The sequence below is a fragment of the Thalassophryne amazonica genome, chromosome 17 (assembly GCF_902500255.1).
Source record: "Thalassophryne amazonica chromosome 17, fThaAma1.1, whole genome shotgun sequence".
Classification (NCBI taxonomy): domain Eukaryota; kingdom Metazoa; phylum Chordata; class Actinopteri; order Batrachoidiformes; family Batrachoididae; genus Thalassophryne; species Thalassophryne amazonica.
This window is the reverse complement of record NC_047119.1, coordinates 21,401,201-21,418,077: the sequence shown is the minus strand read 5'-3', so window position 1 is coordinate 21,418,077 and position 16,877 is coordinate 21,401,201. Positions and strand designations below refer to the sequence as shown.

The 16,877-nt window shown below is 43.0% G+C and overlaps 2 protein-coding genes across 4 annotated transcripts in view; one reads left to right on the top strand and one right to left on the bottom strand.

The window, feature by feature from the left end:
• The first annotated feature begins 664 nt into the window (after positions 1 to 664).
• On the top strand, positions 665 to 4,550 carry klf4 (Kruppel-like factor 4). Its single transcript, XM_034191972.1, has 4 exons — positions 665 to 1,169; positions 1,613 to 2,456; positions 3,528 to 3,698; positions 4,041 to 4,550. The coding sequence occupies exons 1-4, from the start codon at positions 1,080 to 1,082 to the stop codon at positions 4,214 to 4,216; spliced, it is 1,281 nt and encodes a 426-aa protein (XP_034047863.1). The 5' UTR covers positions 665 to 1,079; the 3' UTR covers positions 4,217 to 4,550.
• A 1,970-nt stretch (positions 4,551 to 6,520) lies between these two features.
• Positions 6,521 to 16,877, bottom strand: part of rad23b (RAD23 homolog B, nucleotide excision repair protein) — a 15,545-nt gene continuing 5,188 nt past the window's right edge. Inside the window, exons 3-11 of one of the 3 annotated variants that reach the window (XM_034191975.1) lie at positions 12,666 to 12,745; positions 10,488 to 10,508; positions 10,294 to 10,457; positions 10,121 to 10,176; positions 9,661 to 9,788; positions 8,072 to 8,198; positions 7,845 to 7,972; positions 7,350 to 7,529; positions 6,521 to 7,195 (exon numbers count right to left, since the gene is read on the bottom strand). In XM_034191975.1, coding sequence (XP_034047866.1) covers positions 7,082 to 7,195; positions 7,350 to 7,529; positions 7,845 to 7,972; positions 8,072 to 8,198; positions 9,661 to 9,788; positions 10,121 to 10,176; positions 10,294 to 10,457; positions 10,488 to 10,508; positions 12,666 to 12,745 — 998 coding nt within the window. In that variant the 3' untranslated portion in view covers positions 6,521 to 7,081. Of the gene's footprint in view, positions 7,196 to 7,349; positions 7,530 to 7,844; positions 7,973 to 8,071; positions 8,199 to 9,660; positions 9,789 to 10,120; positions 10,177 to 10,293; positions 10,509 to 12,665; positions 12,746 to 16,877 lie in introns of all 3 variants that reach the window. The other 2 variants (XM_034191974.1, XM_034191973.1) reach the window with 2 other exon arrangements.

The following is a 16,877-nucleotide window of genomic DNA, read 5'->3' as shown; positions in this document are numbered from 1 at the left end:
CAGGGTATATAGGAAGAAGGATGCTGAGGATGGTGTCAAAGAGGAGGTTTATGGATGTGCTGATGGAGGACATGCAGGTGGTTGGTATGACAGAGGAAGATACAGAGGACAGGGTGAGATGGAAAGGACTGATCTGCTGTGGCGCCCCCTAACGGGAGCAGCCGAAAGAAGAAGAAGAAGAAACAGAAGCAGAACAAACCCTAACCCCTGACCTCTAACCTGCACAGCCTGAGCATGCATCATCTCTTTAATCTTTGAAGGAGTAAGCGTAAGAAGACTGAACGCTAACCCCATACTCTACTGGGCTTTTTTGCAAGCAGGGCAGACTTCTGGGCACACAGTGACTTTTAAACTTCAGACTATGCGGATTCCTGGGTGCAGCTAACCCTTCTACGTCACTAAATAAAATTCAGTGTTGAAAGGAACCTCTTCAGCCACATTTCACGTGAATAATAGAAGTAAGAATACATACTGTTGCTATGAATACAAACAAACTCTCTCTCTCTCTCTCTCTCTCTCTCTCTCTCTCTCTCTCTCTCTCTCTCTCTCTCCTCTCTCTCTCTCTCTCTCTCTCTCTCTCCCTCTCTCCACCCCCACCCCCACGTGCTGCCTACCTCTCTCCCTCCCTCGCGCTCATGTTTTTCCGCGCTTGTTGCCAGGCAACGAAGGCGTGTCCAGAGACCAGTGATTTAAGGATACCCGTCGCACGCGGGTTTCTCAGTTCAGCCTGCCGGCGCGAGGGATTCCCCCCGCGTGTCGCCTCTCTGTAAAACCCAATTTTGCGTTAAAAAAAAAAAAAAAAATGTCGAGGATTACAGTAAGTGCGCGCGCGCGCCGCGGGTGACACCGACAAACGCGGGGATACAACCAGAAAGAAGAAGAAGAGGGGGGAGAATTAAAAAAAAAAACTCCCTCTTACATATTTTCATGTTTTGAGGCGTGGACTTTGAGAAACTTTTAAGTGAAGCTCAAACTTACGGACAGGCAGAGGCTGCGTCGGCTCGTTCCGGTCTGCACGCGCGCAGGGTTGAACAATATTTTTTTTATTTGATTTCAGGAAAACTCCAAATGACGTCGAGATGGCTTTAGGTGGGACTCTTCTGCCATCCATATCCACCTTCACCAGCGGCCCCACTGTCAAGAGTAAACCAGTCGGAAGCGCCAATTTAGTAAGTATACATTTATGACAGACCTGAGCTGATGGCTCGAGGAAAGATCCAGGTGCTTGATCCAGCTTGTCGGTAAACATAAAGTGCGCATGTGAGTGATCATATTTACATTTTTTTTTTTTTTGCTGCCGTTCTGGAGTTTTTTTTTTTATAGCTGACTGGCTGTGTGTGTGTGTGTGTGTGTACCTGTGCCACTCCTTGAAGGAGAATCTGTATTCTAGGAAGCGCTCAGTCCCAAGGACACCAGACTCTGCACATCTCTCAGTCTGAACTGTCATAATCACTTTAGCTTTCACATCCAGACTCTTTGCCTCGTTTTATGCTGGAATCAGACGTTTTAAAGCAGATTTATGTGACTGACTCACACCGAGTCAAACATATCTATATGTAGTTTGCAGGGCATTAGCAGTCAAGTCATTTCTGTCTCTGTGACTGTCCTCTAGAGATGGAAGGAGGAGCTGTCCCATCTTAAGAGACCCGGTGTGCCAGATCACTCCATTGCCACCAGCATGACGAGCTCAAGCATGTCCAAGAAAGACACAGAGCCAGACCTGGACTTGCTGGACTACGACTTCATCCTGTCCAACACCATGTTGCAGCAGCAGCAGCAGCAGCAGCAGGAGGAGGAGACGATGGCATGCGGCTCCACGCAGACCCTATCTCCTTCCCCCGGCTCCTTCTCCTCATCTTACCCTCTCCCATCGCCTCAGAGCACCGCCAGCGAGCTCCTCTATACCATTCCAGACATCAGCGACGTCTCGCCCTCTGGAGGCTTTGTGGCAGAGCTCATGAGACCTGAGCTGGATCCGGCGTACCTGCAACCCACCAGCCTCCACGGCAAGTTTGTAGTCAAGACAACAGTGGACATGAGCGAATACAGCCAAAGTGTGAATGTTACCAAGGCCTGTGTTAGCGCCGTGTCAGAACCAGCTACTTCCCATGCCTCGCCACCCTTCGCTTGCCACAGGATAAAGCAAGAAAATCCCAGTAATTGCACCATCTCACAATCCATGGAACTACACCTGGTTGGGATAAACCCCCAGAGGAGAGGCAGCCAGCAGCGACCCGGCCACCTGGAGCCACACGGGTTCCCTGGTGGAGGCCGGAACATGACAGGCAGCAGGTTGTCCTCATCCTCCTCCCTCTCCCCAGATCATCCACTGGGCCGGGAGCACCCATTGCTGGGACATCCCCACGCTCCGATCCCGCTACCTCCCCAAGGATACCATCATAGCTCCTCGCAGGGCTTCAGTTCCTACCCACAACAGTCACCCATGCAGTACCAAGGTCAGTACCAGCATCATTCTGAGGTACTTCTAAAATGTTCACATAGAGGACTGTGACAACTCAGTAACTTTAAAGGGGTCACAACTTGCAGTTATTCTAATCTACCTTTTAACAGTTGACTATGGCCTTGGTGTTGTATAAAACATCCCCCAAGTCCCACAATTGTATCAATGAATGTAGAAACTCCCCTGCTTTAAAATTGGGGCACCAAATTGTTGATCATCCATCCATGACATAAATCACAAAACTCCATATATGAAAAGATCATATGGTTTGTGGGTAAAAGATGGAGAAATATCCCTCTATAAAGGGATATGGGGCGTGCCAACAGCAGGTAATTTCCGTTTAAAGCCACAAGCACACAAATAGGTTCTTTCTTAAAGATTTGAAAAAAAAATTTTTTTTTTAATGCATCAGCTCATTCTGCAAGTGGTATATTTGGCTACAAACTATAGTATGTTTATAAGACATGGTGACCAGTATTAGCTTGTTGAAAATGTGAATAATGTGACCCCTTTAAATTCCATTCACCAGGTAAAGGAAAAATGTGCAGGCATGCTGAATGGGATAACTTGGATTGTGAAGGAAAAGTACACAGCTTAAAGTCATTTTTGTGCTTTTATTTTCAAAGCAGCAGGTCAGAAAGTTTTTAGATTTCACCCTGTGGTCCTTAATTTCATCATCACATATTATTTATGAATCCAGATGAAACTGATAAAAGCACATGACCAAATGTCAAAACATGGAGATGTTTTTTGTTTTCATAGTATCCCCGTTCTTAAAACATAAATCAGACATTGCTATTCCAGATTAAGTTTTCACAGAACAGCGCTTGACCGTGCTGTGTTATGGGAAAATAAAAGTATTATTGACTGCTGGTGGGTGGGACACAAATAAAAAAAAAAAAAAAAAGTAACTCGTATCAGCCTGTTGAACACATTTCCAAAATGTGTTCAGTGACCTCTTCACTCTGTGGGATGGCTGATGTGTTCGCAGACCTTTCTATCCTACATGCAGCAATCTTATCAGGAACAGCTCTGCTGACCGTCATTTGTATTTTTGACCCCGCAGACCCTCTCATGATCTCCAGTGGAGACTGCCTGCCGGAGGAACCAAAGCCTAAACGCGGCCGGAGATCCTGGCCGAGGAAGAGGATCGCCACGCACACTTGTGACTATGTGGGCTGTGGGAAAACATACACAAAGAGTTCCCACCTCAAAGCACATCATCGCACGCACACAGGTTAGTGACTAAATGATATGGTCTTGCATGCAAATTTTAGCTTTAGCTAAAGGGGAGAGGGAGCCATCCGTTTAAGCCGCTTTCTTAACTGCGGCAAACTGATGTCCAAAACACTTTGAACCAATTGTCTACAATGGGGGTTACAGTACAAAGGTGGGGGATGGGGCAGGTGTGGTAGAACAGGTTGATACTAGTCCCTGAACAAATAGGAACCAGAGCTCGCTCTTTATATCCTAGTTGCAGGACAGGATGGACCTCTTTTTCTCCTCGGGGTGGGGAAGGTTTGGCCATTTTTTTAACCTCAGGCCCAGCACTAACGCTTCATTTGTGTTTCTGTTAAAGGGGAGAAGCCTTACCACTGTGACTGGGAGGGCTGCGGATGGAAGTTTGCACGTTCGGACGAGCTCACGCGCCACTACAGAAAACACACGGGGCATCGGCCCTTCCAGTGTCAGAAGTGCGACCGGGCCTTCTCCAGGTCGGACCACCTAGCTCTCCATATGAAGAGACACTTATAAGACATTTGTTTTCCGGAACTGAACTGGATGGCGACAGTTGAAGGCATAACAAAACAAATGTTGGCAAAAACCTTCAAATTATGAGCCTTGAGGGCCTCGTTAGTCATCACGACACGCTGTGGTGTTCACGGCAAAAAAACGAAAGGAAAAAAAAAATCTTTAGAGACCAATCCCGTCTTCATTGTGCAGGTGACTCGACGAGACCTCTCAGTCAGGGTGTTTAAAAAAAAATTGTTAACGGGACCAAACTGGAATTTGTCTTATTTAACCGACAAAACTTGGAGGACCAGGTGCCAACAGCTTTAAACTGGAAATGTATTTTTGTCAGGGAAAACAGGAGCAACAAACAAAACATCTCCGGAGGCCTTCTACTAGCAACATGACAGTCTTCAGCAACTACACACTGTATTAAAAATAAAACATCTATATTTATATATACACATTTCACCTGCAATACCATTAATTTCAGGTACAATGTTAATTTATACAAGATGGTGCTTTTTGTTGTTGCAAAGTAAGGTCTTTAGACAAGGTACCAAAGATTAAGGGGAAAGATCCAAAAAAAAGAGTTTAAAAAGTGCCATACGGTTATTGTTTCTTAGAAACCGCTCTTCCACAATCAGGTGAACACTTCACTTTTGAATGGTGATGGCAATCTTCAGTGCACTGCAGTTACAAAGTGCAATAATTTATACAAGACATTCATATTTTTGTATTAAATGAGTAACTCTGAACAAAGTTTTTGTTTATAGCCAAAAATATGTAATATAATCTTGAATTTTGTACATATGTAAATAAAAGTTTTGTTAATGTTTTTGTATTTTACAGTATAATAAAATGTATTTGCAATAACAAATCAGTTGTCTGATTAAGCGTAAAACACTTTGTGCACCAGGTGGCTGGATTTCAACGAATCAAGATGCAGATCTGAGTTATAATGCAGTATTCTGACATCTATAAAGTAAATTCTGATATGTTTTAAATAGTTTTTCAACAGGTTTTGGTGGTGTAAGAGAAGCAGGGTTTAAATGGCAACAGTGAGCTCGCACATAATCTCCCCCCCCCCCCCCAAACACACACCTATAATGGTGAGAATGCTGTAGGCAAAGTAACACAATGTAGTTGTTAAAACATATTTTCATAAAATACTCTGCTACAATGTCCCATTTCCATGGAGTTCTGTTTCACGTTGTCAGTGGGAAGAATGGTGAGGACAGCCCGACTCAATGGTGACACCAAATCTGACCAACACTGCGCTGGAGCCGAGCCTCAGGTGTACAATGTGAACGTATTCAGATAAGAGGCTTGGTGCACCTACGCTACACCCGCAAAGCTTGTGCATAATTTTTTTTCCCACCCGCAAAGCTTGTGCATAATTTTTTTTCCCACTATTATAAATAGTCAATATAACAGGATAATTACAGTATAATTCTATTAAGCATAAACTCACCTTGTACACAAGAGTAAAAGGCCTTGAGTCATTATGGCACATTCAACATTAACTACAATTGACGATGTGGTTAAACAGTTTTTATTTAAATGTCTCTGACATTTTAATTCAATAAAAAAAAAAAAAAGAGTCAAAAACCAAGGAAGTAATTATAGCCATATAACAAATGTCAAATGTATAAGTAGTGAAAACAAGCAAGAAAAGATCAATGTAGCATGAATGGTGACAACACAAACCCTTGTTTTCATAAAGTGGCATGTTTTATAAAGATGACTGGGAATTTAAACATTTTATAATGTTACCTTTCAACTATTCTAGCTTATAGCTTGCATCAAACTTAAAACACTTTACTTTCAGACGGTAAACAGCTGTTTTATAAACGTGGTCAATGTCGCCCCCTGTAGGCTCATTTTTATAATTCTTGTATACAGTACTCAATAGTGGTTAATGCGCTTGGTTTCAGTTCAGAAGGTTCCGCGTTCAAATCCCACCCCTGCCACATTTCTCCATGTAATGTGGAGTTGCGTCTGGAAGGGCATCCGGCGTAAAACTCATGCCAATTCAACATGCAGATCCACCTTGGATTTGCTGTGGCAACCCCAAGTGCAAATAAGGGAGCAGCCGAAGGGACTTACTTACAGTACTCAATACTTCCTTACAATTTGTGTGTATTAATGATAATCTACTGCTTTGATTTTTCAGGAATCAGCTGTTTCTCATTATTTGGAAGATTCTTAAATTCTCACATCCTTAATCATTTGTAAGACAAAAATAATATCTTAAAAAGTTTGTGTTCTAGAAAAAGGCCTCTGTTCAACTTTCTTCACAAAAGCAAACAGCAGAACAGGTGTGACTGATTTATCTTGAAAACTTTATTTTCTGTAAAAACAGTCACAACTGAATTAAACTACATGGAAATTAAACTATATACATGACGTGTTACATTACTTTAACATGCCTAGATAGTGTGAATTCCAGTTTGATTTCATCTCGTCTCTGAACACGTCCTGCACACAATCCTGTTTGTTTACAACAAACACAAATAAGCAAACCAGTGTCATACATACTGCTTGTTCATTATAACACACTTTGTAAAAGTATTAAATGTCAATTTAAAAATCTTATTACCTTGAATCGTGCAGCCAATCCAACATATTTCCATTTTTCTTAAGATTTGAAAAGAAAAAAGAAAAATCATACTGGACTTGTTAAATAAAACAAAATCAACAGCACACAGGCGAGCGCTGATGCAATGTCAGCTCCTAACTTTCCAGTGTTGTGAAGGGGGAGTCGAATCATTTTGCGGGATAAATGTGAGGAAGGCTTGGCGAACACACACTGTATTTGATCAGCAATCAAAGGGGAAAGGCAGAAATTAAGTAGAAGTGAAAATGGCTTCTTTTTTTTCTTTTTTTTTAATCATCATCAAAATTCTGCTGTAAAAGGAAGTTTGCAGCCAAGTTCTCATTCTTCTCACAAGCAAAGTAGGCTTGAATAACAAGTCCCTCTGGAAATCCTAAGGCCTTTAGCTGCAGGTGGACAGACAAGATGGAACAATTACTTAATAAGGAAGCGACCAAAGATGAGACAGATTGTCTCCTTTGTAGTGATGGTCAACATTAAGAATATGCATGGTGTTGCAGTGAGAATAATAAAGAATGGTGGTGAAAAGTTCCATCTCACCCTCTCAATGGCCTCCTTCTCCTGCGGTGTAACCTGGATGTAGCCCGTGTGACCCCCACTGGGTGCGCCAGCTGGTAAATCTACTACTCCCCCCGCTCCTCCTCCACTGACCGCCGGCGCTGTTTCCGGATTGGGTTCGTTCAGCATTTGGATGAACTGTTCTTGGTGGTTGCTAATCTCCTGCAGCGGTCAACAAATAGGGTGTGACATGGCGAGTGGTAAAACATACTCTACACTGCAAACAGCTCCTATACCTTTAAAAAAAAAAAAAAAAAAAAAAAAAAAAAAAAAAATCTAAAATGGCTAAATAAAATTGGTAAATCAGAAACACATGAAAAGAGAAAAGCACTCATACTGCAAAGCTGTGCAAAAAAAAAAAAATGTACGCACACCGCATGCAGGTTTGCTGTGTGAAATACAGTTCAAAGTCTGAACTGTGAACTCCTTAGATGAATTTATATCATTAAATCAAAACGTAACATCTGAGTGTTTTACCTGCAGGAGCTCAGGATTCTCCCTGCCGATCTCCTGCAGCAGGGCGGGAAGCAGCGCTGCATTCTGCTGGATCAGCTGACGCATCACGTGGAACTGAGGCTGATTTCTTAAGAAGTTCAGAGGATTCCCTGAGGAGATAAATTACAAAAGGTGGAAAAATGCCATCAGCAAGAAAGTGAAAACAAACTAATCACTTCATTAAAGACGCTGCCGTAGGAGACACTAACCTCCTGCTGTAGAAGAGGTCGTGCTGGCGGGGACACTACCACCTCCTGCGGGTACAGCCGGAACTCCGCTCGCTGGAGGAGCATCTTCACGCCTTGTTGAATGACCTCGATCTCTACCTGGGATGCCCTGGACATGCAAATTTAAAATAAACAATTACATTTTAAGTTTGAACTACTGGATAAGTTGTGGAGAAGTTCATAGTAACTTCATGCAGACACTTAATGGATTCTGAGTCAAGTGTTTTGAGGTTTCAGGTTTGAGTAATAGCCCAAGAGCATTCACTCAAAAACATCCAAATAATGAAAATTTGACAGAACATGTTGAAGTTTTGATAGGTCCAAAACAGCATGTAAAACCACACACTTAAAATCCCAGATAGTCCCCCATGTAGCCTTTTTAAATTCAAAATGGCATTCAAAATTGACATCTTTTCTTCTTTTATTTTTTTTAATGCATCTGCTTCTGGAAAGGTTAAGGATCTGATTTAAGTGTGGCAGCCACTTGGATTTTGAAAAACCCACAAGGTGTTTTTTTTCAATGACTTTTAGAAACAAAGTCTACACATTTTTCTGGATCTATCCTGAAATTTTCAGCTTGCTCAGCAAAAGTTCCTTTTTGTTTTAATGCTGAAACTTCTTCGGTCAAAAATTTCAATTTATTTTCATTTATACAGCACCAATTCACAACGAAGCTGCCTCAAGGCGCTTCACACAAGTAAGGTCTAACCTTATCAATCCCCAGAACAAGCACACAGGTGACAGTGGTAAGGGAAACACTCCCTCTGATTATTTGAGGAAGAAACCTCAAGCAGACCAGACTCAAAGGGGTGACACTCTGTTTGGGCCATGCTACAGACACAATTTACAAAATGAATAAACAGGAAATTGTGGGCGTCCATGCTGGTGCACAAGATGGGAAGCTTGCAGAAGAAGACACCAACCCCATCTCTGGATGGAGCCACACCTCAAACAGAGAGAGAGCGAGAGAGAGAGAGAGAGAGAGCGAGCGAGAGCGAGAGAAAAAAAAAAACAATCAGGCATCAGAAAAACAACAAATACAGTATAATTTGTCAGCATTAAGCAACAAGAAAAACAGAAGAAATACTAAGGTGATCGCCGGCCACCAGTCCTAAGCTTCACTAAAATACCCAGACTTTAGATAAAGCTGAGGCCGCGGCACGCTCTCTTTAATAATAAAATTAATTTAAAAGAGTAAAAAGTATAGTAACATACTATGCCAGTATGCTAGCCATACAAAAGAGAAAATAAGTGTGTCTTAAGTCTGGACTTGAAAGTCTCTATAAAATTTGACTGTTGTAATTGTAAGATTCTGAATATCAAGGAGAAAAAAAATCATCTTAATTTGAAAAACTCTAATATACTGGAGTATTGACAGATGTTGATAATATACAAGGATGTGGAATTCAGGCATTTTGACCACCAAATATTCCAACCAGATTCCTTTTTGAAAAGTTAAAATATGGGATAACTTATCACAAGCCCTCAAAGGACACTCATTATGAAGTGATGCTCTGTGAAAACTTTGAAGATGACATTTGCATGAGCCACAAACAGAATGTCATTCTTACGGTCAGCAGGTACTCCACAGCTCTGTCTGGATTGTTGAAGCTCGCTCTGAGAGCAGCTACTACCTGCTCTCTCTCGTAGCCCATAAGCATCATCTCGGTCACCATGGCGTCATATGATATGCCCGTCACTAAAGAGGGATCAGTCAGGCCGTGCCCACAGACAGAGACAAACCAGACAGAGTAGTTAAGTGCACTGTAGAGTTTATTAGTGGGATGTCAGTCTGTTGACCGAAACATTTTGCCAAGTGCACATTAAAAGCCATTTCTTTAGCAGAACTGCACAACAGGATTCCCTGTACCATTACACATAGACGAGTTCAAAGCACTCAAAATAAACCAACAACCTAAATTCCTATATGAGCCAACAAACGTGTAGCATAAATACACAGATACAACAAAAAAACCTACTGCTTCAGCTTTTAAAAAGAGGGGGAAAAAAGGGGCATGAACACAAACTTACCTAAAGTTGAAACTGCCTCATCAATTAAGTTTGTGCTCATTGAAGTCTCAGAGCTACTGCAAGAAAACAGCAGATTTAGGGTGAGGCAAAGTCTCCACATCACATTTCTACGTCAGATACACTGAACTCTGGTCAGTAATTAAAAATATATAAATAAATTGACCCATCTTCACCTGACTGGAGTGGAAGCTGGTTCAGCAGTCACTGAAGGTTTCTCCTCTGGTTTGTCATCAGTGGAGACAGGAACTGTTTGGTTTTCTGAGGTGGACACCGAGGCAGGTGGTGCTTCAGGAGCTGTGGTACTCAGAGTGGGAGCTGTAGGACTCAGAGCAGGAACTGTCGTGCTGGGAGCAGATGCAGCAGGAGGAGGTTGTGGAGCTACTTTAGGCTATAAAACAATTTTAAACAGAACAACATTTATAAAAAATGTGACACCTGTATGTGATATGATTATTGGCTGAGTGACAATGGGGCACTTGCTTAAAAACTGACCATGTTTAGTTTCGCTTTTTTTTTTTTTACAAGCAGACTTCACTATACAAGGTCTGTTAGAAAAGTATCGGACCTTTTTATTTTTTGCAAAAACCTGATGGATTTGAATCACGTGTGCTTGCATGAGCAAACCTTGAACCTTTGTACGCATGCGTGAACTTTTTCACGCCTGTCGATTGCTTCATTTTCTGGTAAGCAGCCTTTGTGTGAGGTGTGTGTCGTGCGCTCTGCATTTTTTCATTCCAAGGAAAAAGACGGAATGACTGGAGCAGCGCTGCATCAAATTTTGCCAGAAACTGGGTGACAGCCAGGTGAAAACCATTCGGAAGATTCAGACGGCTTTTGGTGACTTTTCAGTTGTGTGACTATCCGAGAAATTGTGGAAGAGGTGGGCATGTCACAACATGTCCTGTGAGACTTCCAACACGGAGGCGCTTTTGCTCCGCCGTCAGCAGCAGCATGAATTTCCCCGCCACTCTTTTCATGGCCAAATCTTCTGTCACAGTGGAATGTGCTGAAAAAGTGCTGATGTCCACCTCTTCCGCAATTTCTCGGACAGTCACACGACGGTCCTGCATCACCACAGCGTTCACTTTGGAAATGATCTGGTTGTTTCAGCATGTTGATGGCCGACCAGAGCGTCGCTCGCTCTCCACCTTTGTGCAGACGCCTTTAAACCGGTTGTGCTGCTCCTTAATCTGTGTGATGCCCACAGGATCGTCACCGAAAGCAGTCTGAATCATCCGAATGGTTTCCGGCTGGCTGTCGCCCAGTTTCTGGCAAAATTTGATGCGGCGCTGCTCCAGTCGTTCCATCTTTTTCCTTGGAATGAAAAAACGCACAGCGATCGACACACACCGAACACAAAGGCTGCTCACCAGGAAATGCCATCAACAGGCATGAAAACGTTCACGCATGCGCACAAAGGTTCAAGGTTTGCTCATGCAAGCACACGTGATTCAAATCCATCAGGTTTTTGAAAAAAATAAAAAGGTCCGATACTTTTCTAACAGACCTCGTATGTCATTCAAATAGCAACAATAAAACATATAATTTGGACCAGAGATTTTATTCCTTAAACAAGCCTGAACCTGGTTACAGTTCTGTCACATTTGCAGTCATGTTATACAAAAACACTGATGACTGCAAATTCTAACTAAAGATAAACTGCAAATAAGAAAAACAACCGAGTGTCAGTCCATGTGGACATTTGCCCCTGTCCACTGCCCGTAACACAGTGGACCAGACCCTTTAAAACTCCCTGCAGGCGGTGAACCCAGATAGAGATGACGCCGTGTTATTATTTGGGCTGACCCCAACCAAGTCCCACGGTTGTAGACCTGCCCACCAGGCACTCTCCTGCAAGCTCCCCCACCCCCAGGCCTGGCACCAGCAGCATGTTGGGTATCTGGGATTACACTCCTGGAGAGGGTGAGAAGCTCAACTATCCAGGAAGGATTCTGAGCAGAGCCGTTGTTTCTTTGCATCAAAAAGAGTTGGATGAGGTGCTTCGTGCATCTGGAGGCATCCTCTCCAGATGCCTCCTGGTCGTCTCTCTCTGGAGGTCTTCCAGGCTTGTTCAACTGGGAGGAGGCCTCGGGGAAAGCCCAGGACAAGATAGAGGTAGTATATTTCCCAGCTGGTTTGGGAATACCTCAGGATCCTCCGGAAAGAGTTACAGGACTTGGTAGAGGATAGGGAGGTGTAGGATGAGCTGCTTGGTCTGCTACCACTGTGAACCGCACCCGGATAAGCGGCAGAAAATGAATGCATGAATTCAATGGAATATATTTATATAGTTCCAAAACACAACAAAGTTGCCCTAATGCCTAATGAATGACTAACCACCAAAACCCGCCATCATTTAGTGACGACAATGACACTGAAGTATACACCAACACTGAGTGCCACTGGCTTCATCATTTAGTATATTATCGATTAGTGTGATGATACAAGTGTTAGTGTGCTTGCTTCCAAAACACAATCTAACCATTCATATTACTAAACCTCCCACCAAAATAAATTAATGAGTTTAAAAATGAAAATTTCAAACCTTAGTCACCATGACGACCACAAAGTTCTTCTCATCAATTTTATATTCTTTGAGGGGTGTTTCATCACTGAGAATTTTTCCTAGGAAAAGGACAAAAATGAGAAAAGAACAACTCAGAAATCTATCTGCATCACCTTCAGCCTAATCTGAAAGTCTTGGATGAAGAAAAAATGATGAAACACCTCGCATGAAGGAATGTAACAACAGATGGCATCACAATGTCTCATTAAGGAGGACACCGAGCTGAAGAATTACCCGCCTTTGTCGTCACATCTGGTCAGTTTTATTGTATCGCAAAACACCGCTTCAGTCATTTTTCTGTAACGTATGATCATTCATTAAATAGTTCAAGCAACATGGAAGTGCTGAACTCCTGCATGTGAAGTTACAGACATGCATGATTTATGGATAGTTTCTTGAAAAATATGGTTGTATAATGAGCACACTTCAATTCTAAAGCCCCCGTCAAACATAGCAAGAATGTGCAGGAACCAGCCCGACAGTAAATATTGCCATAATCCGACACAGTCGGGAGGAAAAGAGGTGTGGTCAGCAGTGTCAGAACGCATCCAAATTAATTCGTCCACACCTGCACAATGGCATCCAAAGTGTATGGAGACAACAGGTAGATGACACAGAAAGCTGTCAGATGGCCATAAAAGGCATTGAAGACTGACTGATGTCCAAATGTCTGGATGGCAAAGACTTGCACACTTGCACTTTGCACGGTCCCTGCCGGTACTGGACACCGCAGTATAACCAACGTATGGACCGGATCCACGCCGTATATGTCAAAGCCGCCATGGTGCAGTCACTCAGTCATACAATTCCATCTGCGCTCATCCTCCACTTTCCAGTGCTACTGACCTAAGGTGCGCGTGTGCATAAAGCAGAGGTGCTGGACTGATGACATGATCGCTGGGTGTGTTTGTGTTCATAACGGCTAAATGAGCAGCTATGTGAGTGTGGCATATGTGCACACCGTTGCCAGCTGCTGGATACTGCTGGCAGTGGGCCATGCATCAGACACAGCCTTTCCAGGGAGCTTTAATTTCTTTTTTTGTGCGTTTTGGCTTACTTCAGCAGCACAACACAACTCTGGACACCACGATGGTTGGATCATCACATGGGATTTATTTTTGCGTGGTTAATTACAGCACAAAGCAGCCGGGTGAGAGGATTAACCCCAGGCTGTGGCCCCGGCTCCACTTACACCCTGCACTGTGAAATACTCCCGGACTGCTGTTGGAGGTGAGATTCATGTTTATTAATGGTGTTGCGGCCTGTTTATTAATGGTGTCTCCTACAGAGTTAGAAAGTGATCATATATTACAGTGGTGAGATCCATTCTGCTCTGAGGCTGACGCATGCAAAGACGTGTTACTGCGCATGAGACCACAGAGAGGCGCAGCTGCCTGTGGAATATAGAGATATGATGGAGACAATAGTTCACATTATTTATGTTGCCCGTGGGAAGGAATGGACAAATATCTGTACTGTAAGGAAGGAATGGACAAATATCTGTACTGTAAGGTCTACTGGCTTTGTAGTGCCAGATCCATCTTGAGGTTCCCTCGTACATGCTCAAATCGTTTCAGGTCCTGTTTTGCCGCCATCAGAATATGTAAATTGCAGTCAGATGGTCCTTAGATTGTACATAGACCGCTGTCAAATAGGTGTCCCATCTCGATGGTGTCAGGTGGGTTCTGAACATGTGTAACACACTCAGGGCTGCTGGCCGATTGGGACCAACTGTGTGGACTCTTGCAGATGGCAGTCAGAACGTTTTCGAACGGCAACTGGACACTTTTCGGATGTGGGCCGAATCAACATACTGACGCCATTCAGCCTCATTCTGGCTATGTGTGACAGGGGTATAATGAATGGGGGGGACTGAGGCAGTGTTTTTTAATGTTCCAATGAAGAAAAAAAAAATTCTGACTGTATGGAGTTAGTCAACGGAGTTGTGCCAGTGTCTTTGGTGCTAATGGGTTGCAGATGTCAGACTTTTTATAAGACAGATTAGTGTAAAACTACACCCCTGAGCAGGATGTTGCCAAAGCCTGTGACTTTTCTCAAACACAGCCATGTTTTTCTGCAGTTTTTATCCTCTGCTGGCCAAAGGCCCGAAAAGGGATTTTGTCACTGCGATATCCTTCCTTCCGTATGAACATAAAAAAGGGTATAAGCATTCTAAAATCAACTCCTCTCACATTTTTAGGAGGAATTTTGTGAAACGGTACAATTCCTTGTTATAGGTTGGTAATGCGCATATTGTAATATTGTGCAAGACTGATACATTTTGGCAGCATTATGACCCTTGATTACCAAACACAGACACTGCCAGTTTCGTGTGTTGGTGTCTGTATTCTGAAAACTAAAACACACCTTGAAATGTGATCAGAATGTAGCAAACACTTGTACCAAAGCAGCACTTGCCAGCGGGGGATACTGTGCTCTCAGAGCACTCTTGATGCTTTGGATGTGAGTGGCAACAGATTAAATGGCTTTACAAAATACACTGCTTGCTGAAAGGACAATGTATATTTTAGTGCTTAAAGGAAAAGCTTTTGGAATCCACAAGATACCCTGTGTATACTGACCACAGCACTGTTCACTTCTCATCTTCACCCACTAAAATTAGAATTCCCACAGTGCAGGATCAGCAGAGGGTGCAGACCTCTAAACAGACAGAAGCAACTACAAGGGCTCTCTTGGAAGAGACACCACCATGGAAGCCTGTTCTCACTTTTACCGACATGCATCCCGGAAGATCCAGTCTGAAACCTTGTCCATTCCTTAGTAAGTCGAGGAGGATGTCTGCTGTGAACAGGGATATTCCATTACTGTGCTGTAGTCTTGTTTTAACAGTGGTTACACTTACAAGATGTTCAAAAATTCCTTTTTCCCAGCACACACTGGCAAAATTTGATAATCCCTTATGTTTCTGTGGAGCCCATAGCATCGCTGTACAATATGTCCTAACTACGGACCTATATTGTTTCTCAAAGCCTGACGTGATATGCATCACAATATCAATACATGCATGTGCTTAATACTGATTATAGAAATTGTATTTAAATGTGTGCATGAATTGCAGTGTGGGGTGTTGGTGTGTAGCTATTTAGTACTTCAATTAATTATAGTCCTTAATGTGCATTCTATTTGTATTTTTGTTTGCACATTTTCGTTTCTTCTTTGCCGTCACCCTATCCCAATTTGACTTCATAACCTACATGCCTGTTTGATAAGATTATTAACACCAAGTGTCTTAATCATTTTCATATTGATGGCTTCCCAAACACCAACTGACCTGATTTTAAAGCGAGAACCCCAAACAGACTCAATTATGCCTAAGTTTAAATAATCTAAGAAAAAATAAAACACATACACGTATACACACACACATACATATACACACACACACATATACTCAACAAAAATATAAACGCAACACTTTTGGTTTTGCTCCCATTTTGTATGAGATGAACTCAAAGATCTAAACTTTTTCCACATACACAATATCACCATTTCCCTCAAATATTGTTCACAAACCAGTCTAAATCTGTGATAGTGAGCACTTCTCCTTTGCTGAGATAATCCATCCCACCTCACAGGTGCGCCATATCAAGATGCTGATTAGACGACACCATGATTAGTGCACAGGTGTGCCTTAGACTGTCCACAATAAAAGGCCACTCTGAAAGGTGCAGTTTTGTTTTATTGGGGGGGATACCAGTCAGTATCTGGTGTGACCACCATTTGCCTCATGCAGTGCAACACATCTCCTTCGCATAGAGTTGATCAGGTTGTCAATTGTGGCCTGTGGAATGTTGGTCCACTCCTCTTCAATGGCTGTGCGAAGTTGCTGGATATTGGCAGGAACTGCTACACGCTGTCATATGCCAGTCCAGAGCATCCCAAACATGCTCAATGGGTGACATGTCCGGTGAGTATGCCGGCCATGCAAGAACTGGGACATTTTCAGCTTCCAAGAATTGTGTACAGATCCTTGCAACATGGGGCCGTGCATTATCCTGCTGCAACATGAGGTGATGTTCTTGGATGTATGGCACAACAATGGGCCTCAAGATCTCGTCACGGTATCTCTGTGCATTCAAAATGCCATCAATAAAATGCACCTGTGTTCTTCGTCCATAACAGACACCTGCCCATACCATAACCCCACTGCCACCATGGGCCACTCGATCC

Coding starts and splice junctions, on each gene's coding strand:
- klf4 (XM_034191972.1), top strand. CDS start 1,080: ATGGCTTTAGGTGGGACTCTTCTGCCATCCATATCCACCTTCACCAGC. Junction 1,170..1,612: donor CAGTCGGAAGCGCCAATTTA/GTAAGTATACAT, acceptor ACTGTCCTCTAG/AGATGGAAGGAGGAGCTGTC. Junction 2,457..3,527: donor GTCACCCATGCAGTACCAAG/GTCAGTACCAGC, acceptor TTGACCCCGCAG/ACCCTCTCATGATCTCCAGT.